Source organism: Eurypyga helias, unplaced genomic scaffold (assembly GCF_000690775.1).
Source record: "Eurypyga helias isolate BGI_N326 unplaced genomic scaffold, ASM69077v1 scaffold40668, whole genome shotgun sequence".
Taxonomy (NCBI): Eukaryota; Metazoa; Chordata; class Aves; order Eurypygiformes; family Eurypygidae; genus Eurypyga; species Eurypyga helias.
In genome coordinates, this window is record NW_010268332.1 from 99 (window position 1) to 25993 (window position 25895).

General features: G+C 43.0%; 1 protein-coding gene across 1 annotated transcript; it reads left to right on the plus strand.

Moving 5' to 3' along the window:
• The first annotated feature begins 13337 nt into the window (after positions 1 to 13337).
• On the plus strand, positions 13338 to 18439 carry CTLA4 (cytotoxic T-lymphocyte-associated protein 4). Its single transcript, XM_010157716.1, has 5 exons — positions 13338 to 13349; positions 14352 to 14460; positions 15654 to 16004; positions 16459 to 16568; positions 17488 to 18439. The coding sequence occupies exons 1-5, from the start codon at positions 13338 to 13340 to the stop codon at positions 17584 to 17586; spliced, it is 681 nt and encodes a 226-aa protein (XP_010156018.1). The 3' UTR covers positions 17587 to 18439.
• The last annotated feature ends 7456 nt before the right edge of the window (positions 18440 to 25895 follow it).

The window sequence follows — 25895 nt, forward strand, 5'->3', positions numbered from 1 at the left end:
GTCCTCACGCTGATCCACGGCCCTTCTGCCGCAAGCAGGTGGACAGGAGGGCACAGCTGGGGAAGGTGGCGATGCCTGGTACCTCAACGAGCAGAGTTTCTCCACCTGCTGATCCATCCGGATCAAAATTCTCTTTCTGCCTTTAAAGGCCAGCAGGGAGGTAACTAGCAGTGCCCCACAGATCTGGGATGTGCTTGGCCTCGGTTTTGGGCCATGCATCTAACTGCATTGCTGCAAGGGGAGGCGGGAGTTACGTAGGTGGGGGGAAAACTGCATCCCTCCTGGCAAACCACCTACCCCAGTGTGCTGCTACGCACAACGGGCTGCGGTCCTCTGGTCGGCGTGAGCAGTCTGTGAGCTGAGCCTAGGAAAGTGCATGTGGGAAAATGAGCTTGGAGATGCCTCTTCTGCTGAGACCCCATTCAGCCTCTCCCTAGGGTCCAGAGGAATTTGGTGCATTTCCGAAAGCAACAAATGATCTTGCAAGCAGTGGCTTTCAGGGCTGAGCACCAGAGGTCTCCCAGGCCTGGCTTGGACAGTTCCCACAGAAGAGGATGTGGTGAGGGGAGAAAAAGGTCAGGGGCCCTTTTGCGGATTCTTTCTCTCTATGAATGCAAAATGAGGGCGCTGAAGGCTCCAGGAGCTTCCCCGCTCTTCTCGCAACTCCGTTCACTCCATAGTGCTCACTTGTCTCCATCAGTGAACAAAGCCCCATGGTATAAAACCCAGGAACAAGCTTTGCTCAATCTAGTCAACTATTTCTGGTTTACACTTGTGCTTCCCAGTTTAAACCTGTGCAAGACAAAGCATGACTCCATCCCAGGAGAGCAGGAAATGTTCCCCACATTGCCCATAAGCTCCCAAACTGCTGCTAAACTCTGGGCTTCTCACACCTGCACACAGTGATACTACTCCAGCTCCATGAGTTATGACGGTAGCAGTACCGAACGATGCGTGGTGATGCTGAAATGTTCCTGGCAGGAGAATTAGGTTCTGCACAAACACATCAAAACGACCTCCACTGGGGTTTTTTTCTGCATGGTGCTCTCACCAGAACACCCGAAATGCCTCGCCTGCTGACTGGGGAATGGTGCTGCAGTGACTGCGCAGCGAGGAACACGCTAGGACTGGATTTGTTCAAGCTCTGGACTGGACCCCTGTGATACTGACACCGCCTTTTCCTTATCTCACACAGTGCCTGCCATCATGTGCCTCGTGAGCCTTGTCTGGGGCCCTGCGAATCTCTGCTGCCAGACCTCTGCAGCTGGGACTCTGAGGGCAGAAGGGCGCTGAGCATTCAGATGTGATCTGCCCACACGACTGCGAGCAAGACGGAGCGGGAAAAGCAGTGCTGACATTCCCTTCTTGAGGGCATCTGACAGGGGGACCCAGCTGTGCTACATGTCCATTCAGCGTTAAGGCAAAGACCAGCAGTGCTGAGGAGGGTGTGAAAGGAAGGACTTGGCTCACTCGTGTTTCATAGCTACCGTCGATATTTCGTCACTCCTGCCTAGGGCGCAGATTGCTGGTTCTGAGAATGCACTGTGCCCAGTGACATTTGTCTGTGGTAGGCCTCTTTTACAATGACGCTGCATACAAACCCACAGCTCTCAAACTGAAAAGGGGGAGGGCTTGCGAGAAATGAATTCTTCAGGAAAGTATGGCAGATGCTTTTCTAAGAATACACCACATAGAAACACATAACACTCTTGCCAGAGGGGAAAGGCAAAAGGATATCTATTGCCCTGCCCATCTATCATGGAGGTCTGATGAGAATATCATGGCATGCTCAGCTCATTTGTGGCATTAATTTTTTTGTTATCCATTTATAGCAGAGCCTTTACTTAATTGGCTATACTTAAATATTTTTGGGGGATGCTGAATTTAGGTAAACTCAACTGAGATTCACCCTTTCCCTTTTATTTTTCCTCTTCTCTTGGGCTGGCAAGTTACAGTGGTCAGCAGCTGTCATTTCTTGTTACAAGGGCAGCCACAGCCCCATTTACAAGGACTAGATACGAGACTGCAAACCCTGGCACTAAGGCAAGGGTGAGGATGACCACACTAAATGTCAAGCATGCATATGTGGGTGTGTTTCAGGAGAGAGGAGGAAAAAAGCTGGCAAGGCTTTTGAGACCCACTCTTTAATGTAAAAGGTATTCTTTTCCTAGAAGGGGGGGAACATCGTGAGTTACTTACAAAGCCCCAGGATGCAAAACCCCTGAGTTACAGGAGTATCTGCTCAAAAAGCTTGTAAAAATGTTCCCTCGGCACCATTTTCCTGGGGCTAAATCTTGCTTTGGACTGTATGACTTGTGCCTGTTAGTAAATGAAATGGGTCCAGGATCACTCCTGGGAAAACCTCCGCCTTCAAAGCCAGGTGGCTGCACCCAAACTGCTTAACTGGAGCTGGTACTGGAATGTCCTCACTCCACTTGTGTGGGGCCCTTCACTGAGGGCACCTGCCCCTCGCCCCTGCTCTGGGGTACCTGCTGGCTCCCCTCCTGCCAGCACAGGGAGCTGGTAGCCAACACCTGATTTTTGAATTCAGATACTTTACAGCACTCAGGCACAGCTGCTGGAGAACACAGGGTGCAGCCAGGGCTTTCCTTGAAGCCCAGAGCCATTCATTCCAGAAGTAAGTACCTTATGCAAACACCCAAAGCAGTGTCTGCTGCCCACACAGGCACATCACATCTCCCTCATTCCTATGGCTGTGACTGATCCAGCAGGATTTACCTTATAAACACAGAGTGCTGCAGTGAAATTCTGGGCACCCATGACTCCTTTTCCCTGAGTTCCTTCTGAGGTCCCTCGCATGCCCAGATTTGCCTTATCTTTTGGAGAGCTCAGCTCTGCTTTAACCCCATCATTTGCCACGCTTGTCAGTCTCTGGAGTGAACTGAGTGTATCTACCTCTGGAAGACATTCCCCTGCCCAAGTCCACTATCACTGATATTTCTCACAGCAATCATCCTCTTCTTCAGCACTTCCTGTGAGAGCAAATGTGGCATTTTCATAGACTTTACTTCTGAAGTCATTGCTTGGGGCCCTTGAGGTCAAAGCTGAGTAAACCTCAAGTGCCTCGCCAGGCAACGGTGCAGAAATAAATTTCAATTTCAAAGACTCATTCTGCTGATTTATTCCCTAAGCTGCCACTGCTCACAAGCTCAGCCGTATCACAGATCACATGTTTAGGATTTAATTATCTTCACTGTACATTAAATATACTATATATGGTGTGCTGGAGAGTCAAGACGCAGAAAGATTTAAACACAAACAAAATGTACGTGGTTGAAGAGAAAGAGCCTTGAGGAATTCTCCAGCCCTGTCTTGACTGTCAGGAGAGTTTTATGCCAGGTACTATTTTAGGACATGTTTTCATGATCCACTTTACCTGATCTCAGTCATTGTCATCAAGAAAAGACAGCACCATCCAGACTGCCCCTCTGGCCTACAGCTGCACCACCCCACCCCTTGTTCTGGCACTGGGATTATTTTGGTTGAGGAATGAACTTGAGCACAAGGGCTGGTGCTGCTACGAGGAAGGGAGAGCCAAGGGACTAGGGATACTGGGGGACAGGGAATGATCCTGCTCATTTTGGTAGCAGTTGCTCTTCCATGGGGTTAGGCTATTGGTGAAATCACACCGGCAGGACAGGGCCCTTCCTTCTTTGTGTGATTGAGATAATTCAGCCATGTGCAGTGTCTTCTCACTCAGATGGCAGTAATAAATACAGTAAATCCCCCAAAGTGTAATAGATTAAAAGATGGCACTTTTGGCCTGCCTGAAGGAAATGCTGAGATGGGATGGTGACAACCACTGGTTTAAGATGTAAGAGCTGGGCCCTGGTAGTGGCACACACCTAACCATTGGACTTGCTGCAGGCCAGTCCTCCCTTAGCCGGGAAGTCATAGTACTGCTTTGTGTGAGGTTGCTGTCACAACAGGAATTTTGTAGCCGCTCAAAAGCAGCACAGCAGTGCCTACAGTGAACCTGTGCCCACAGTGTAACAGCAGAGCTGGCCCTGTTGCTGGTAAACCGTGCTGTTCCCTGAGGAGAATTTCCTTTTGGAGGTTGATGATTGCCAATGCAAATTAGAGCAGCCTGCAGCTAAAGAGCACAAGGGCAAACTTTCTGTCATGTCTTCACCAGGAGTCAAGCTGCATGAAATGTGATTTCCCGTGGAGACATGTTGATTGTCTGGGCTTCACAATGTCTCTGAAATGAGCACAAACAGCTTAGAAGATAAGTTGCCATCAGCTAAGCCCTTCTCTTGCCTGATCTGCAAGGACTGGAGCTCTTGGTGGCACTGGGATTAAAGAAATGGATCTGTCCTTGATAAAAAAATACCTTGGTATCTGCCCTCCCTTTCCTGCTAAATGGATGATGTATGGCTGGCTGTTGGCAGGCCTCTTGTAGAAAACTTCCAGCTATCGAGGGGGAATAATGGCCAGCAATTATGCAAACAACTATGGTAGCCATGTACACAGTTTGGAGTGTACAAACTCTAGCTGTGGCCTTTATGACAATTGCTATTAAACCAGCTTACTGGGCAAAGGCCTTGAAGAAGCTCTGGGTACTTAATGAAGACAACAGGGCGGATCCCAAGAACAGCACATGCAGGTTAGCTGAAAATGTAGTTAATTGCTGAAAGCACAGAGCAAATGGATTATTATAAGCAAGGTATGCATGTGGCTGCTGTCCATTTTAGTGCAAAGAGAAGGATGGGTGCTCAGCTGTGGCACCCAGGACGGCACCCTGGGGCCCCGCTGGCCCTGTGCGTGAGTGAGGAGTGCAGGAAAGAGAACACACCACCTCCTGTGCAAATTGCAAGCAGCGATACTAAAAGCAAGAGGCAGGTGTGTTCTTCTTTAAGGTCAGCTGAAGGGCCTTGTAGTATGTGGGTGAATAAGGCTGGGGTCCTGCTTCAGAGAGGTTGCTGGGGAGGGAGAGACAGTGATTCACTTCAGGAGAGCGTTGGTTGACTGGGAGGAGGAGGCTGGCAGCCCTTGCTTCCCACCACGCTCACTCGTGCACCACAGAATCATAGAATCACAGACTGGTTTGGGTTGGAAGGGACCTTAAAGATCAGCTAGTTCCAACCCCCCTGCCATGGGCAGGGACACCTTCCACTAGACCAGGTTGCTCAAAGCCTCATCCAGCCTGGCCTTGAAGACAGCCAGGGATGGGGCATCCGCAACATCTCTGGGCAACCTGTTCCAGTGCCTCACCACCCTCTCTGTGAAGAACTTCTTCCTGATATCTAATCTAAACCTCCCTGTTTTCAATTTGTACCCATTACCCCTTGTCCTATCACTACAGGCCCTTGTAAAAAGTCCCCCCAGCTTCCTTGTAGCCCCTTCAGATACGGGAAAGCTGCAATAAGGTCTCCCCGGAGCCTCCTCTTCTCCAGGCTGAAAAAGCCCAATTCTTGCAGCCTTTTGTCATAGGAGAGGTGCTCCAGCCCTCTGACCATCTTCGTGGCCTCCTCTGGACTCGCTCCAAGTGGTCAATATCCTTCTGATATTGAGGGCTCCACTGCTGGACGCAGCACTCCAGGTGGGGTCTCACCAGAGCAGAGTACAGGGGCAGAATCCCCTCCCTCAACCTGCTGGCCACACTTCTCTGGATACAGCCCAGGATACGGTTGGCCTTCTGGGCTGCCAGTGCACACGGCCGGCTTATGTTCAGTTTTTCATCCACCAGTACCCATCTGCAGCCATGGGGCACAGAGAAGGGGGGAATGAAGAGAATGGGGTGACTGCAAGAGGAGAGGGAGACCAAAGCTTCTTCCTTTCACACCCTGGTTCTGGACCCTCAATTTGAGCTTCTGCATCTTCTTTCAGCCCCGCCATCCCTGCCATCCCCACCATTCCTGCCACCCCTGCACTGTACTCGTGCTGCCTGGGGGTGCCGTGGGTGCGACAGGGCAGGTGGCTGCTCCCCACCCTTTCTGCTGACACCGTCAGAACAGCGACAAGTTTTACAAGTAACTTCATGAGCCAAGTCATTTAACCATTTCTGTCCTCCCAGCTGCCTCACAGGATGGCAGTGTTTGATATCTCGAAAGATAAAGAATATTTTGTGTAAGCAAAGGAAAACTAGACAAGATTGATGGGGGGAGGGGGGACATGAAATGAGCTGAAAACCATAGACAAGGCAAAAGTCTGAATAATCAGATGAGCGAGGAGAGTTATAGTGTGCAAGTGAAGAGGCATTGAGTCACACTGCAAGCTTGTACCATAAAATGATCTATACCTATTTCCCAGAAGGTGATTAGTTTGCATAATTCAGAAGTTTTACGAAGGGTGTTCATTGGAACTTGATGAATAATTAATTTTTTTTTTGTTTCGTTGGCAAATTTGGAAAGTCAAAAGGACTCATTTCGATCAGACTGAAAGGAAAAAAAGTTTGATCTTTTTTGTGGATTGAAAAGTAAAACAATTAATAATTTGGAGGCCTCAAATGAGACATTTGTTCGTAAAAATGTTAATGCCTCATTTTGATGTTGGCTCTTTAATTACGGTTTGAATATTTAAAAATAACAGGGATTTTTGAACGAAAATGTTGCTTGCAACAAGAAAAAACAGATAATTTAATTTTAAAAACATTGAGAAGTATTTAATTGGAAATTCTGACTTTTTTTTTCTTGATATAAAGAATATGATCGTACTGGCCAAGCTCCTGAAATATATTAATATCTCCTATTCTGAACTTCTGGCTGCAGAAGCCTTTCTAAAACAAAGGCCCCATTCCCAGGCTCAACAGTTTATCATGCAAATCCAAACTTCTCAAGACTTCAGAGCCTGCAGCTCCATGTGTCTCCTGCTCCTCAGTGGCCCAGGAACTCAACAAAACATTAATCAGTCACTGCAAGGTCACAGACAGAAATGATAGCTACACACTCTCCAGAGCCTGCATTCACCCGCTCAGTGTGTTATGACCTAGTACACAGCCTAGTATTAAATAGCTTGCAAATGAAATACTGTGTTTCAGGATGCAGTATTAACAAAGCGACAACAAAAGCGCTCTTACAGCTTTCATAGTTAAAACCCTTCCAGTCAGGAATGGTGCTGTAGGTTTGGAGCTACTGAAAGGAGGGAGAAATGGGCATGGAGGGAGACTGAGTCCTGTATAACCCCTCTAGCTCAAACACCTTGGTACAGACATCCCATGTATTTTCACTGAATCTTGACCTCTGGCAATAACCCAGCACAGGATGATGTATCAGGCAAGTAATATTGCAGCAACACCACTGACAAGGCTGTGACAGCAAAATTTGTTGATGCAGAATAATGAGAACCAGGCCTTCTGCTTTGCACTTTTTCTTTTACAAGATCTAAACCAAACACTGGTTGCTGACGTTTGAAAATCACCAAAAGTGGGTTAATACAATGGCCATTTAAATGAGCAAACATAGCAAAAAACCTTAGGAAGTGAAACTTTCTCAAGAAAGCTCTGCTTAAGTGCAGTTGCTCTTGCCGCAAAGGGTTCCCTTCACATTTTTTGCATTTTACCCAGTTCAGGTTTTAGGCAGAAAAAAAAGACAAAATTACATTTTGCCAGTGTGTCAGACACCTTTGTTTCCTTTGCAAAGGACCCGATGATTTAAAAATGAAAAATGTTGTTGTTGGGGGATTGAAAAAAGCTTTAGGAAAAGATGTACATGCATTTTCTCAAAAATTTCCCCTTTTCCTTCAACATTTCATAAAAATTATAAAATTCAAAACATTTCCTCCCACTTTGCGTAGGGCTTGGTTTTCATTGGACCCCATCCAACACATTTGTTTTCTTTGTATGCACCAGATATAATCTCAGTGCTGTCTAGAAGAAAAATTCCCCAAGTGGTGTGTTACCCACAAGGCCGTCCTCCTTTTTATCCCCTCTTACCGGCTCTGCAGCCCTGTTTTATAATCTCTTTTCCCCTAGAAACACATTTGGCAACCTTCTTGATTCTCCCCTTCATCTCTAGTACACATGCCAACCAAACTGCCCACTGTAATACTTTCTTGTATCTATTATCCCTCTGGAGAAAACATTAGGAACTCTTTTGGATGCTGGATCTGAATTTTAAAATGTAGGATTTCCTATCTGGCTATTCAGGGGATGCTAAGTGGGAGGAAGCAGCTGGAGCTGTGAAGAAGCACATTAGTTGGATGCTTTCTGCAATCAGAAGCTTTATAGCAGCATTAATCAGTGTTCAACTCAAATAACCAGGAGAATGAGCTGGCCACACTCACATGTTCAAGTTAATAGTCTTAGAGTTGCTGTAGATGTGATTGTCTAAGAATATGAGAAAGATAAATCTCACAGGGAGTTGTAATATCTGTCAGTAAACAGGTATAGTAAGAAAGAGCTTCTGAACAGAGAGGTAGAGGCTTTTTCAAACTATCACCTTGGCTAATGAAAGACTCAGGTTTTGTTTTCATACTTGGCCCTGGTAGGGACTTCAGGAAAGGGGAATTCTAGGTCCTAGAAATGTGGTTTCAAGTACTTTGTAAGCGAGGAAAAACACAGGGAGTTTGGGTTATCACTAATGCAAGGATAAAGCGTTGTACATGAGATAAGATTCTGTGGTGAAGAGTAGGCTGAGCAACAAATCCTGAAGCTGATATATTTTTGGAGGGCATAGGACCTGCTTATAGTTTGCTGACTCACATGATGCCAGCCACAAACCCAGAGCTTGGCTACAGCTTCCCACTGCAGAGAGGTCTGGGTTATAGGGTGACAATTTTCTTTGCTACTGCTACACTTCAAAACCATGAAGATTCTAGCAAAGCCTGGGATTTATTCTCAATCCTCTGCCAGAAAGTCCTTATCTTTGTTTTCCAGAGCCTCCAACCTATGATTTAACACATATTCTAATGAAAATACAGAAGCCTTGCACACATCATTGTAAACTTTCAGTAACATGGTGACAGAGCATATCACTTCCATACATCAGGACATCAACCCTACAGGTCTTAGACATATCTTTCAGGAATAGATTCTCTGACAGGCTTTGAATAAACAATCTGTAATAAAGCCACTATTAATTTCATGTTCTTTTTTTGTAGATAAAACTGCAAGGAAAGAGGCAAGGAGAAGGTATGGGAAGCAGCAAGGCAAGGCAAGGTTATAGGAAGGATGGATTCTGAAGTGGTCCCCATCCCTCAGTGGTGTGTTTCCATACATACCACCTGGCTCTGTCATACAAATTTTAAAGAGCATTATTGACGGGGATGCTGATGGAGATATACCAGGTGGTACACTACCTGGTCTTTACTAAAATGTGTTTTCATTCATAAGTGGCTTCTGGGCAGGATTTGACTAGGAAGCTACACATAACCTTCACTGACCCAGCCACTTATATTTCTGCCTAGAACGTCCTTTCCCCTCCTGGTGATAAAATATCTTCAGAAGCCTTAGCCCATGATCACTGTTCACCTCAACTGCTGAAGCATTCTCTTTTCTGGCCTTGACAAACTTTGGCTCACTGCTATGTATTTAAAATGTTACTGTCAGTCTGTCAATTGGAATACCTTGTCATTCCCTTTGTGTCTGTCAGCTGGCTTGCCCCTTCTGCTATATTATACTAAGTTTCCTTCTTTAATTTCATTTCATTTCATTCCATTTTCCAGCCCATCCCATTCTAGATCTCAGCTCTCATTCATTCTTCAGAAACGGCCTCCAGACTTTGGTGAACAAAGCTGATCTTCATTACATCAATTCAAAGAGGTGCTTTAGAATGTGCAGTTTAGTTACAGGTTTCCAAGGAGTCCTGCTTTGATCTTGTGGTTTGAAATGCCTTTTTTTTTTTTTGTTAAATCATGGACTTAATTAGCTGTAGTGAAAACTGGAAATAGGCTCTTAAGCTATATACATTAGGCTCCTTGTTTGTACCTTTTAACAGTATTTCTGATGCATCTCATTTTTGAGAACAGCACTCCTCTCATATCTTCAGCAAAGCTTTATAATGATCTATTCTTGTGTCCCTCGTTAAAGGCAAAGTGCTGTGCTGTCAGAGCCTCTGGACTATCAGAAATAGTTACCTTCTGCTGCTTTTCCTTTCTGCAATGCTTTAAGAAATAAATGGAAGCAGAAGTAAAACCTTTCTCCAGTATGTCTCCATGTCTCCACAACTGCAGCATGTTACAGGGTATACTTAACTGCTTTATTTTTAGACCTGGAGGGTAACTTTGGGGTTTTTTTTGCTTATTCCTGAAAACAAACTAGCTTTCAGTGTTCACTCTGGGATGAAGGTATCTGCTTTATTCTGTGTTCTCTCCCAAGTGACTGGCCTATCAGCAAGAGATTTGTGGTGCTCTGCTTTGGAAAGCTCCTTAAGGCAAGTCCTTAAACATCTGCCAAGATACTTCAAGGTCTGTGTTCAAATTCCTCCTAAACCCTCTCCCTTGCCACAACCCCTTACAGTAAAGTGGAGAAGAGTAAGGAAGCTGGTGTGTAACGACTTTTGCCTGTGATGCTTCTCACTCCTGTCTCTCTATTTCCTCTCACCTCTCTCAGTATCTCTTTCCATACAGTCTCAGATCTTACAGTTTGACTGTAAGCTGCACAGGGCATGGGGAGGGGGCAATACATTCACACAGGCAGGGCTCCATGTTGTTACTGGGGCATGTATGGACTATTACAAATAATGCGGAACAAACCGAGCCAGGTAAGGGGTACAGCTCAGACCTTCTAGGCTAACTGAGAATGGTTAGCCTGAAAACTTGGGAGGCAATTTTCCCTCTGCGTTAGGTATCTACAGAATTTCAGGAAAGCCTGTTGAAAATACTTAACTTTACAGTAGGGGAAACAAAGCCTAGAATCTAAAAAGGAAATACCAGCAACTGTAGCACAAAGAAAAAGGATGTTCACACATCCACCCACACCTCAAATGCTTCTGGACAATCTGCTGGTCAACAGAAGCGCACAAGGAGACCAACCCCGTGTGCCCTGAGAAGTACTGGATGGAGAATTCCTCAGCTAATGCTGTCCTTGCCTCTGCTGAGGCTTGACTGAGGGTACAGGTTTAGAACTAGAAAGCAGCATTTGCAAATCCAGATTAGAAGCTAACAGAAAGGCCACATTTCTGAGACTTAAAAAACAGTGGTTTTGTGATATGAATTGTGGTTCCTTCAGGAACCAAGACTGATCCACCAAACTTGGTCATATCTAGGCCTTTACTTACACTAATCGGGTTTTACTCCTTTAATGGTAACGAAAGAATATTTTTCCAGTCACTGTGTTATTTCCTTTTCTCTTTACCTATTGTTTTGTAGAAAAGATTTTTTTCTTCAGCCATACCACTTAGAGGTCTGGATTTCTTTTCAAATGACGGTGCATTTCAAAAACCCAATTGGTTTGTGGCAAACTGACATGGTAAAAACGTGAACTGTTTAACATAATAAGACATGATCTCACATTCTGAGTTTAACAAAATATCCTGAAACCAGATACTTATGCAAATGATAGGCTTCTGTTCTCCACATTACATCTCAAGCAATTCACCAAGCAAGTTCCTGTCACTGAATTAAACAACATGGGTAGCATGAGACAGGTTTTAAAGTGTGAAAATATTTTTTGTGAATAATAACATTTTGCAATGGGAATTCTGGCAAGGTGTCAGCAGGGAGGTTTGCCCTAACAAGTGTTCAATGAAGAAAAGCAATTCAAATGACTAAAATGTGAGCAACTAACCCAAAATGAGAAAGAAATTTACATGAGAAGCCTAGTTATTTAACTTACTAGCAATCTGACTAATCACAGTAGCGTAGTCCAGTGTTCAGTGCAAACTGCATGTCCCTCTCTGAGCTAAGTTGGAAGAGGCCATCAGACCAAAAACGCTCCTAAGCTGATACCTCCGTGCAAGGCTCTGCAGCTTAGAGGCCTCTGCAAGGCCCTCAGTCCCCTACCCTGCTCTGACACTTTGCTATGGGAGCATATATAGAGTATAAAGGTTTCCTGTGACCTGAGGATTAACATCACCCCTAAGAACAAAGAGTACTATAAGTACATGCATTAAAGGATAGATTTATCTTACACTGGGTTTTTGGTCATGGCAAGTGCAAATCACAGGCTGCTGGAGACAGCCTGAGGAATATCCTTCCTGAAAGACCTACTGAATCTCAGAGTCAAAGGGAGGGGTCTTCTTTCACCCATTCCCTTGCCTTGGCCCGAGGCCATCTGTCATGTTCCAGTTATGAGGAAAGGGTGGATGAAAAGAAGCTCTCAAGATGAGGAAGTCAGGGCAGGAAGATACCAGACTACACAAACAAGGAGGCGCAGTAATTAGGTAAGACAGGTGCTATAGCTGTAGCCCACAAAGCATGGCTGTAATATACAGGGAAAGTGGATCAAGCAGAAGTCCAGAGACTCTTCCTCAGCTGAAGACTACTTAGAAGATGGTCACAGCAGAGAGAAATCCCCAGCAGAGAGAAATCCCCAGTGATTCTTGTGGATCTTATTTTAGTGGGTTACTCATTCAGTTACCGATACCTTGTTCCATGCTATAGCTGAGCTGGGAAGTATGGGAGCAGTATGGAACAAGATCTCTGTTTTGCAGCATCATCCATTTGCTATCTGCATATGTTAACTTAAGATCCAAAGTCTGATTAGCAAGGATAGAGGGCACCATGGCAAGGTGATCTCTATCCATTGGAAGGGGTATGCTCTGGGCTCACGTCAGGCTGCCCTGGCTGTGAAGACAGAGAGAACTCCACAGGGAGTCTCAATCAGTATCAGATGACATTATGGTTGATAAGGCTCAAATGCATCATTTGTTTAACTGCATACAAGATCCAAGCCCAAACACAGGGCAGGTAATTTGGTTACTACTCTGGTATGAAAATGTCAGGCATAACCTGGTGATTTCATGCCATAAATCTCACTGATATTCTGGTACACGATGTTGCAATAGCATGTATTTAATAGTAAATTCATTATTAAAATTTATTTAAGCTTGTCTAACCAGTAATAAAATATAGGCCCAACTCATTATTAGTGTGCAGTTTTTCATTTTCCCATAGCCATATTTTTATTTATCATCACTTCTGTTTTGAATGCTGGTTAAGATCAAACTGACTAGGAATCTGTCATTACAAACAATTGTTGCATCATCTAAGTGTGTAAGCAGTAAATTTATTTATAACATTAGGTACTTATGTGTTTTCAGGATCAAATATTTATCCTGTATCTTTGGATTGGACAGGCTACTGTTCAAGAACTAATGCTGTTCGTTTTTCTAGGTCACAGTCCAAAATTTGGTCTTTGCAACCTACTAGGTCTACATATAGAAACAATGAAGCACCTTCTAAAAGAACTTCTCAAAGTGTGGGGGGGGAAAAGAACGATGACCTTCAGGGTAACTGAGGTGTAATATATTTAGAAAATTCTTTAGGCATAATTAATGGATATGACAGTCTACCACATAAAAAAGTAAAATTAATTTCAGACCTTACATGACTTCTAAAAGGCCAGTGGACAGTCTACCACATAAAAAAGTAAAATTAATTTCAGACCTTACATGACTTCTAAAAGGCCAGTGGATGAAAACTGTGGGTGAAAATCACTGAGATTTGAAATGACACATGTGCTCTAAGCAGAGATAGCAATAATCAAAGCCCCTGCAGTGGTTTTCATCTGTTGATGTCAAGGCACTTATAAAGTCCGTAGGTAGGGAAGGTACTGTATAGATGTGGAAGTCATTAGCTATAAACCTAGATAGATAATTTTTTCTTGGAAACAGGAAAGCCTAAAGAAGCTGGTTTATGATCCAAGTCACATTGCTGGTATGAAAAGGTGAAATAACTGCAAGTGTAATCAGTATTTTGAAGGGGACAGCAACATTTACACATCAAAAGCGCTAACATTAAAGCAAGCAAAGAAATTGGGGGCGGAGGGAAGTCCTCCATAAAAAAAGCTAGGTCACAATGATTCACTGTGCCACATTAGGCAGAAGTATAGTTCTCTGTGTGTTGTCCTAGTAGGAAATACTTGATGATTGCTAAAATATTAAGTACTATGATTATGCAAACTGGCAGCACAAAACGGCCTGAGCTGCTCTACTGGATGATTACCTTTCCTCCCCCAATTCTTAAAGCAGAGTGGATGGCAGTTTCAGATTGAATATATATTTTCCATCTGCTGAACAGTTGTTTTTGTTCATGCTGTTTGAGGTTAACTGTGCACGTACTAATAAAACCCACTACTTCCTTTCTCGTAAAACCAAAACAAAGCTTCATATTACTTTCAGGTACAGCATCTGGGATCAAAGCTATATATATACACACTGACTCTGTGTGGGTTCAAACATTTCGAAGATTCAGTATCCTGAAAGGTGTTGCTTTTTTTCCAGTCCTGAGAGTTCCAGTTTGTCTTAGAGTCTGAAGGCATCAGCCACCTTCAACCCCTTCAGCATCTGTCCCAGCGCAACGCCGTGGGCTTTTTCTCCCCAGCCACTGCCATTGCCGAAGGTGGGTAGATGAAGGAGGCAAGGTAGCTGGGGGTGTCTACCTTTTCTCACTTTCACATCTTTGCAGGAGATGGTCTGGGTACACAGGGAGAGGGAGGTGGTCTGGGAGCAAGGTCTTGGGGCATGGCGAGGTATCTGGAAAACCACAGACAGACTTTAGAGCTGTAGCATCTGTAGAGAGGCTGGGCAGGATTCAGGGTAGCTCAAGAAGGAAGAAAGATTTTGTCAAACTAGGCCCTGTGAGTGAAGTTGTTGGCAGCTGACAATGTGAATATAGAGATTTGAAAGGATGGAGAAGTTCTACTCCTTTTCATCCCAAATTCTTGCACTGCAGCATTGAAGAAGACAAGCCCTGCCCCAAAATGGACTGATATAAAATGAAATTGAACAAATAATACTGAGTCTTAGAGCAACAGTCAGTGCCTTCCCACTGTGTAGCAAGATGGAGTATAGAAGTTGTAAAAAGCAGCTGGTGGGCATGTACATGGTACCTATTCCCCTTTTAAGATTTGTAATGCTTTTTTGCAGTATATTTGTCAGGCTTAGCTGCGTGTTCCTGTACTGTGGCTTGGGGCATATACTGAGGTTTGTACTGCGGCTTGGGAATAGATGGTTAACAATGAGGAGCAAAAAGATCAGAAACAAAAATATGCAAACAGGTTTTCCATTCAGTTTTACTGTTACCCTAATGGCTCTGTTCCATGTTCCATACAGGATGTCAACCTGTTTGTTTCTAAATGTCAACATGCTTATTTCTGCCAGGCAGAATTTGTGGTTTAAATGCCTATTTTTAAATTTCAAATTTCAGCTTTACCATATAAAGTCTGCGTTTTTTTTGCTTTCTTATGTATATTAACAAGTTTGTGTTGAAGGAAACTGAAGCATGCAGGTCAATACTCCAGTAAGTGGGCCAAACTACCTTCTATTTAAGCAACAAGTAATTGCTGAGATTTATAATACCATTTACAGTAGTCAAAGCACTTCTTGAGCTTTTTTAAGTACATTAATGCAGTGCCTATGTGAATTGTGGTCTTGGAGTCATTTTTTTTTGGAAGGATTTACCAGCATTTGTAGGAATCACCCATGGATATAGGAAGTGGTATGATTGCCTTCCTATTGTGCAGCTTTCAAGTAAATGACTGCAGATCATTTCTTGACAGTTCACTTACCGTCATGCTCTTTACTTCCGTACAGTAATGGAAGTGACTCAACCAGCAATGGTACTGGCCAACAGGCAAGGAGTCGCCAGATTGGTGTGTAAATACAAGCACATTGGGAATGCAAAGGAAATTCGAGTGACTCTGCTTAAACAGACAGGTGACCGGTTCACTGAGATTTGTGCTTCAACCTACACAACGGAGTTTAAAATGTTCCACGTGGAAGAGGTCATTCAGTGTCACATTAACCCTAGCCGAAACAACGTGACCCTCACCCTCACTGGCCTGCAAGCTAATGATACTGGTCTTTATGTCTGCAAGATGGAGCGGATGTACCCTCCACCCTATTTTATGAACAAGGGAAATGGGACGCATCTCTATGTCATTGGTAAGCCAAGTAGCTTTACAGTACTGTGATATTCCCAGGCTAAGGTAGTTGCTATTATGTCTCAAAGGTCTTCAAAGTTCTGTTTGTAAGAAGTGAGGCTGAACACTGATTCAAGCTCTGAGAAGCATGATTAGCTCTTATTCCTTTTGGGTGTCCCTGCATACACCTAAAGCAGGCATATTCATAGCAATGCAATGTATTTAGCAATGTACGGACGTTTGACAGCGTAAGCAATACTGTATAGTGTACACGTATGTCTAGGCAGTTAGCTTAAGTGCAGAAACAGTGGAGACTAAGGGGTATGATCTACAAATAAAGCCTATTTTCATTGGAGGTTGAGTGGGCAGGGACTCACATATGCTAGAGAAAGAAGTGTGGAGGCTGACTTATTGACTCTAGGATCTTCCTTATGAGGCTTATGTGTAACATGACTTGTGTGATACATATGTTTTAGATCCAGAACCTTGTCCAGACACTGCCATATATCTCTGGGTATTAGGAGCTACTGCCTCAGGATTTTTTCTTTACAGTATCATCATCTCAGCCATTCTCGTGGGCAAAGCGGTAAGTCTCATCAACACAAATCCTGCTAATAACACCCCTTTTTGTGATGAGAACAAGGAGAAAGAAATGAGATCAGGGAAGAAAACCGGGAACAAACACACTGAGGTGCTTGTTTTTACTGGTGTAATGTTGTTAGAATAACGCAAAATAAGAGAACTTGCTGGAGCTGCTATGGCTCATTTGTGCTGCCAGAGTACCAGAAAACAGTCAGCTTACGTCAGCTGGACTGACCTTTGCCTTAGGTTTGGATGCTTAGTACAGGTTGGAGCCCTGGATGCTTCTGGGGTCAAAAGCAACAGTCTTCATGTGTACTCTGATTTCACAACTGATTCATACAAAATCCCAGGATTTGATTTTTCCTTTTCTCACCATTCACCTCTGCTCAAAGCAAATTTAAAAGTGATTCCATTGTGATGGGGGGAGGGGGAGGATTGTAACTTACAGCATTTTTAACTACACAGATAGAAATGTCTACACAAAGAAGTGCAAAATGGGTTGCCTCTTTCCATGGGGGTCTGGAGTACTCACAGTCTGTTAGCAATAAACCTGATTACACAGCTTAAAACCAGACAGTATCCCTGTCCCATATTTTTCAATATGCCCTTGTCCCTAGCAGCTAAATGAAACTGTTGGGTGTGAACACTCCTAGCGTTGAACCAACACTGAACTCTGCAGCAGGAGCATCTTCAAAGGGCAAAAGGAATGTCAGGATTCTTTTTTCCTACATGGTCCCTGTAACTCCTGATTCTCTCTCAAATGGTCTCAGTGGATCTTCTGCAAAGAGGGGTGACAGGGAAAGGTGTCCAGAACACCTTCTACTCAGTAAAGGCAGAACATCCATCAGTTTTCTCTAAAATGTGCTGGTCAATGATTATGCTGTGATCACTTGCTTATTCTACTGTCTTCCCATATTTCATAGATAAAGAGAAGACGATGTCTTACTACTGGGGTCTATGTGAAAATGCCTTCTGAAAAGCTAGAGAAAAAAGTGATTCCATTCCACATCACTGTTAACTGAAATGAGGAAAGAGAGAAACCTTTTCCTTGCTGAGATGGAGTCTGCTCATTCACTTAAGTTAAAGAAATAAAATTAATTGTCTTATTACATAGGTGTATGGGAAGGAGAAAGAATATTCTTTGTAACTTTTATGGTTTGGAGGAGAATAAATACTTTATGCATTAATATTTCAAGGTTAACCCTGTCACATAAAAATGGCTACATTAAGCCATTGATTCTTTGAGTTGTATTGTACCAATATGTAGTCTATATATATATATACATATATATGTATAGCATTAAGAGTTATTGCTGTTGAAGCTGAGCGTCTTACTGTCAAATTTCACCTTGTCTACTGATCAGCTGAAATCCAAACACTATTACAACACAAGAGGCTTGTGTGTCATTGCAAGGCGAATCCTATAGGCAGCAGAGCACACTAATGTACAAAGGAATGTTGACTTGTTTCCCTCCATTGCTATTTATTGGTCTCATTTCTGGCATTAGTGCTCTGCACTTCCACAGAGGCATCACCGTAGGCTGGCACTGATGGCTCTGCTGCTCCAAAAGCCTGACCTCAGCTCCTTTCACTCCTTGTGCCCCAGGAGTTAACACTGATGGCATCTGAGCCAGTGCTGCCAGCTCGGGTGGAGAGAAAGGCTGCCCAGCTGGAGCCCTCTCAGGCTGTTGCTGGGAAGATGTTCCAGCTCTGCTGAGGCCTTGCGTTTTACAAATGCTAAATTAGCATCTATCCAAAAGGCAGAGGTATGTTGCTGTGTTTAATTGAGTCTATTTTCCATGAAAATACTGACAGTGTATAATCTTGTTTATTAGTTATGTACCATTCAATAAAAACCTTGAAGCTTTGCCCAAATTCAAGTTCATTTCTTATTCACTATTCTCAGAAGAAACAGGAAGTGGCTACATGTTAGAAAGCAGCGATGACAAGATGAACCTTTCCCCTCTGACCCTGTGTTTTGCCCTTCTGAGGCAGCCTGTGTGCTCATTCTAACACATACTTAATCAGCTCTCCTCCTCAGGGCCACCATTAAAGTCTGTTAAGTGTTCTACTTGCCTAGTTAGAACTGCTGTCGCGCGGTTCAGGGATGCTACCAATCACCTTTGCACTTCCAGCAGAGTTACTGACTTGCAGAAGGTAGCTGTACTGCTTTGACAGCACCTCCTGTACATGTTTATACAAAAACCTAGTCCTAGTTTCAAATCCTGTTTTCTTTGCACCTCTTTGACACTCTCACTCACTAAATGCTAGCCAACACACAAAGCTGCTGGAGTTTAAAAAAAATTCAGCATGCTCAGCTGGCTACCTACTACTTTGACTCTTTGCTATCAAAATTTCACCTTGTAACCCAAAAACTTTGCAGCACGTGTCCCTGTTTCACAGCTATGAATCCACCTTCTTGGCTACATAAGTGTGAACCCAAATCCCCACAGCCCTCTATGCCATATTTGTGCAGTGGCAGCAGCTCCCAGAAGACCAAATCTCATTGCTCTTTTGGTTCACTTGTCCCCTCTTGTCCCTTCATCCAGCACCACCTCCAACTGCACAAATAAACGTTTCCAGTCTCCACTTGCCAATGTTTGCTGGTGCTAACTGCTCCCTTAGTACTGACCTACAATTGCAGTGCAGTAAGTAAAAGTAGCATCTCATGACATATCCTTTTTCTGAAGGTGTTCCAGTATTCTGACACCAGTCTGGGATTTTTCCCTTAATTTTCCATTTATGTGGTGTTTTGGGGATAAAAAATGGTCAAAGATAACACATCTGATGTCACTGCAAAATGACTGAATCTCTGCAGATTCTCTGCACTATTCAAGTGCAGCCTGCTCAGAGAAATGTGTTCCATGATTGGTAAAATAGATTTGACCCATACATCTACTGTAAAGCTGTAAGGTGTTCCAATAAATTTCTTGCTGGAAAAGCAAGAATAATTATCTGGGGCAATTTTTTTGCACCACAGCAAGTAGTAGCTCAGATCTACCGAATCACATGTCTGACTCCTAATCAGGAATCAACTCTTTCTTCTTTTTCTTTTTCTTGAAAATTCCTATACAACAGGGACCAAGAACTTAGTTTTCTTAAGCACTCTAAAACCAGTAAATTATTTTCTAAATTTATCGTTCCTGGGTGAAGAGATGCATTGGACCTGTATCAACAATCTCATGACCTCTGGCCACAGCTGGCTGTCAATCTGTGTCACTGCAGAACCTGTGGTATATTCCAATTCACCTTCATTTCTGGCAGCTAAGTTGACCATGCTTAGGCCTTCTACATCCACCTGGACTAATCCCTCTTGGTACACTTGCATTTCCTTGAGACATTCAGTCTGTAACCACCAGTGAAGAATTCTGCCCTAAATAAACTGCAGGCTGGTAATGACCTGAATAGTGAAGGTTATGGCTCAGCAGAAACGATCAGCTCACATACGGCAGTAGCAGTATTTTAAGTTCGCTCCTGCATTGAAACAATTCCTGGTATGATGTTTATTGATTATCCTATTGGAAATTACTTTGCCCAAATTCCCTGGCTGTTCTGAACTTCTCTTCATCCTCAGTAGCTACTTTTTTCAGCCTTCCCTTATTTCTGCAGTGCTTCATTTTCTGTCTTTCCTTACCAGTCTAGCAGGCTTCCCTGAGCTCAATGTTATATAAGTACACATTATCATTTTTTGTTCTAAGCCAGGTTCCCCTTTCAGATATTCTGGCAGGGTAATAGGTGCACTCAAATCAGCAGATGTAGCAGTGAAGACCAAAGTGGGATTTCAGTTCAGATTTTATTGACAATGATACTCTCATAATTTATATTTGGCACTACAGAGATGAGTGGAGCCTAAGTGCCTGCAGGGATGATATTTATACCCGTCTCCATATGGTCCATATAGCAGCTAGCTCTGAAGAGTGCAGAGCCCAGACCTCAGGGAATTTCCATTCCCCTGATGCCCTCTGCTGCCCTCCAGAACCTTGAGCTCTGTGCTTTTCCCTGATACTTGGAGACCTTATTGCTACTATCAGCACTTAAAAAAAAATTTACATATGAAGGTCATATATAGTTTTCTGTCAGATCACAGCAGTACCAGTATGAAGGGTGCACGCTCAAGGTAGGTGTACATCCCAGAAAATAAAATAAATAGGAAATCTTGACTCTTTCTGGGGAGAATGCGAAAAGGAAAGGCAAAACGATTTGGTCTCAGGACTCTGCTCATTAGAACTGGGAGTTTAAAAATGTAACTGAGTATCTTACCTGGACAGCCAAATTAGGAGACTGTACTGCTTGATGAGGTTCAAGAAGAGTGTCTTTTGATGCGCCCTTTACCCAGCCAGGAGATACGTTAGCCTGTTTGAGAAACCGAGTTAGTGAGTTTCTGGCTGCATCAGAGCAGACATTCACAGGTATAATTGCTGGCATCAAAGACAATGGCATACACATACACTACCCACCTCCCTTCCTCCCCCCAATATTCTACTTTCATTTTCATCCATCTTTTTATCTGAACTATTTTTCTCCTTGCCATTTTCAATTATCAGTCTTAGCTGATACAGAGAAACATGTGACGAGTCTCCCACCTGGCTACTCCATGAGTAGGCAGTGAGTAGTTCATCATTTTAGCACTAAAGATTTTCATGTGAAATATTCCAATTCCCCACTCTTTGGAGGAATATGGGAATCTGAACTCACTACTCAGTCAGGCCTTGAGGTCTGTAGGGAAACAGATCTTTACCAAATTAAAATAAAAATAATCAAGGACCCCTAGGCTATGCAAGAGCAGACTTTCGTTGACCTATTCCTCTCCTTCCTAACCTCCTGACCTTTTATCATGATTCCCCTGGGCTTAATTCTTGGTTTTCAATAACCAATAACATTTGCATTGACCAGGTATCTCCTAACTGGTTTGATACAATTTTGAGTACTGACTTCAAGCTTTGCAGCTCCAAGGAGTATGTATGATTATGTGTGTGAGGGGCTGAGGTGAGAATTGGAGGCAAAGCACATTGGAAGGCAAGATAAGACTGGCTTCTTCCATTTGACATACAAAAGCTATTGATGGGGAGTAAACCCTGAAAAAATAAACCAGAAAATGCATCAGTTTTCTCTGCGATGGGAACAGTCTGAACCACGACTAGAGAATTCTGCTTCTAGGACAGGCATAAATAGCAATCAGATGATGTAGCCAAGAGATACGCCATGAAATCTAAACCAAAGAAGGCTGGTGTATCGCAGATGGTTTTCTGCATTACTAAAACCAATTTATTCCTGACATTTGTAAACTGCATGCTTGCTTGAACTCGTAAACGGTACTTTGAGCTAGCTTCTATGACAGCCAGGCTGTGGGGCCTCTACAGTCCCTGGGGGGGAGTGGGGGGGGTGGTGTAACATGAATTTTGAATACAGACTTATGGCTGGGAGGGAGATGTAGGGAAGAGGTGAAATTCAGAAATTTTTTGAGCTGCAGAGAATGAGGAAAGATTTACAAATACATAGCACCATGCTCTGCTGATCCTGAAGATTCCTGAGCATCGCTTGGGCATCAGTATTCCTGTACTTCTACACACAGACATTCAGCATTTACATGACTGTGTTATCACTTTGTGTGAATGTTTTTTGTGACTGATAAAGTAACAGCCTTATTTAAGGGTACTTTTATATTGTGTGTCAAAGAGGAATGGTGAGGAACTGTGGGGAACTGTGGTTCTATGACGAAAGGCTGCGAGAACTGGGCTTGTTCAGCCTGGAGAAGAGGAGGCTCCGAGGAGACCTCATTGCAGCTTTCCAGTATCTGAAGGGGGCGTACAAGGGTACTGGGAGAGGACTTTTTACAAGAGTTAGTAGTGATAGGACAAGGGGTAATGGGTATAAATTGAAATCAGGGAGGTTTAGATTAGATGTCAGGAAGAAATTCTTCACAGAGAGGGTGGTGAGGCACTGGAACAGGTTGCCCAGAGATGTTGTAGATGCCCCATCCCTGGCTGTCTTCAAGGCCAGGCTGGATGTGGCTTTGAGCAACCTGGTCTAGTGCAAGGTGTCCCTGCCCATGGCAGGGGGGTTGGAACTAGATGATCTTTAAGGTCCCTTCCAACCCAAACCGTTCTATGATTCTATGATTCTATGTTTGAGCAAATAACACTTACTGATAAAAATTCTTAGTAACTATGGGAAGGGGGGTTGCAAGAATTGTATCTGAAGTCAGTTTAAAATTTTTTGTTGTTTGCTAGAAAGCCAGAACAAGGAAGAGTTCAGATAGGGGAGAAAACTTCATTGGGAATCATTAATAAGTCCTGCTGATGTGACCTGGCAGATGCTTCCATGAAGTAGGATATTATTAACTACTCAAAAATTCAGTATTTTTTAAATTTTTTAACTTTTAAAATGGAGATTTCTGTTTCCATAGTCAGCTGTCTTAACTGCAGCCATGGTTTTATATCTTAATGAACGTTTTTTTTAGTGGTTATGAAGTTACAGTTGAACAAAAAGATCTCAGTTTCTTCAGTGACAGTTTTTCTTCTTCCTTCTCTTCTGGCTGATGTTTTGAAAAAGTAGTACTTTAAAATGGCAGATTTGATCTGCTTCATTTTTTGCCCTGGGGTTTCTACACAACACCACTTCTGTTCTGTTCAAACATCCACATGACACAAATGAGGTCCCAAGCTTTTCAAGTTACTTTTGTTCACAGGAGCGGCAACAGGCAAGCTTCCTGCAGCAGAAGCGGTAAGACAGAGGCATTTTTCAATATAACTATATTACAAATCAAAAATGCAGTCAAAATTAGGATTAAAGAGTCTGGATGAATACTGTTACAGCACAATATTTCTAGGCATGCAATTTTCTTGCAAACATGCTATGTAGTACTTCTTTATTCACCAACAGGATTGATAATAAGAAAGCAAATCTTGCTTATTAGCTATAATACAACCAGTTCAGTAATTAATGTAATATTGACTGGTCAGAATGAACAACAATGTACTGATGGGTCTTTGTTTTCATTACAAACCCCCTACACACAGGGCAGCCATTAGTGTCATCTCTTGTATCACTGACAGTAACTGTGCAGCTGCAGTTGCCCAGAGTTGCCCTGCAGGATTGCAGGAAAATCACGTCACAATCCTGAGAAACTGTACCTCGGGCAACCTGACAGCTATGACCTTGACTAAAAAAATCCATTTTGAGATATGGTTCTCTTGTCATTGGACTGCTTCTGGTTTAGCTGGGTTTTTTCCAACACAAAGCAAGGCCCTGTTTTTTAAGGAAAATGGAATTTCTCTCATAATTACACGTTTCCAGTAATTAACTTATTACACCTTAGTCTTGCTTTTAGAGCTTCTTCTTGGGGATTTGTAACTTCTTGAACTAGTGATGAATGGGGCCAGCAGAAGTACTGCTTACTTTAGAGCAAACCTGAAAGTCTCCCTCCAGAGTATGAGGGGATTGGTATGTATTAACTTCCACAAAACTTGGTGCTGGGCGCTTGCTCCATCATAAACTATGAGAAATATCTCAACTTCCTTCCTCCCTGTGAAAATTCTCATTGAAAGCTGGTCTCTGTTGACCTTCAGCCGCACCACAGAGACCTCTCTTCATGCGCTGGTGTGTGGGGAAAGGTGAGGTGTTTGAAGTTCTGTAGAAACTCTGATAAGACTTCTTTTCTTGTATGTTTTCAGAGTCGGCCTTCTTACCTGCTAGACACAGCCTCTAGTTCCTGCTACTGTCATCTTTTTGCTTCATTTGAACCCAAACAAATACAACAAATAAGTGATTAAAAATAGGCCTTTTCTTTCCCTGCACTAGAAACACTGTTAGATGCTACTATGGAAACACCAAACCAGCTCTAATTGATTTGCATCATACAGATTAAAAATCTAGATGCAATGAGCTGCGCAAAAGTTGTAGAAATACTTGGTGGGGGGAACAAGAACCAAAAATAATCATTCGCATTTGAAACTGTCACAAAACGTGGTATGTTAGCAGTACTTAATCAAGATCAGAAAGCAAAACAGTCCATTTCTCTGTAAGTTATCAAATCCTTCTGGTAAGTGACACTCTGGAAACAACTGATAGCTTCGTAACTGGCTGACTTAATGTTTTACATGCAGGGAAGATGGCTAGAAAAGCAGTAATCAGCAGAATAAGATGGTTTCATAGTTGAGCTTTGGTGAGGTGTTACATCGTGTGGGTAGCATTTATAAGAGCTCTCTCACTTCTAATTCTGCAGCAAAGATGACTGTCTGCTTCACAAATTAATAATATTTTCCTTTCTCTTATAATGCTAAACTAATTCATTATATCGTTTTATTTTATGACTATTTGTCTAGTCTTCTTTTTATAGTACTTCTCATTAAGATGGAACATCTTTTAAGCTCTTTTCTCCCTACATCTCTCTGCAATAATAATAATATAATTCCATTATAATAATTTCACCAACATTACTCCCCCTCCCATATGTAAGCCACAGGCGCATATCCGGTGTAAAAGTTCTTCACATTAACGTCATCAATTATACTGCAATTTTCAGATTAACTTCTCATGCCTTTACTTTGTATTTTATGATTAAGAAAGACCAGGCTCCCATATACTATTACTAAATACAGCAATTGCTCTACTACCACTGATTACAAGGAAGGTGTGGTTCTTTCATGTGAGTGGATAAAGCCGCTTCACTCTCAGGTTTCAGATGCCTCAGCTGGAAATACACCTTAAGCCTTAGCTTTGTGGTTCCTGGAAGTAGGGCAGCCACCATGCTGTGCGGACGTGTGTTCCCCTTCTCGTCTTTTGTTTTTCAATGCTGGATGTTCCCTAGGAGCAGATTGCTAGTGTCGCATCGAATGAATAGGTGAAATAGTTAGGCGGGGATGCAGACCCTGTCTGATTCAGTAGGCGGGTGCAATGCAGAGGAGGGTAACAACCTACGTGGCACCTGAATGCAAGCCAGGCTGCAAAAGGACGAGGCTGGAGGAAGTGAGAGGACATCAGCCTGCCTGCACGTAGCATGAATGTCATCTCTAAATGCAGCACCTTTGTAAATCATTTTCCCCAAACAAATTACTTTAGGTGTGACAACATGGCTGCTTTTGATGTTACTTTCCAACATGCAGAACAGAAAACACTCAGCACCGAGGTCTGCTCTAGATAGCTGAAGTGTTTTATTGAATATCCTCTTCCACGAATAAACTGCTCACATGAAACATTCTGTCTTCTCTATTTTGGCAAATTTTTATGTATAGAAAAATTCTGGAAAAAAAAATGTTGGTATTTCAAACTGAAATACTTTGATTTCTTTGAAATCGTATTTAACTTTAAAATTTACTTTATCTGTATTGAA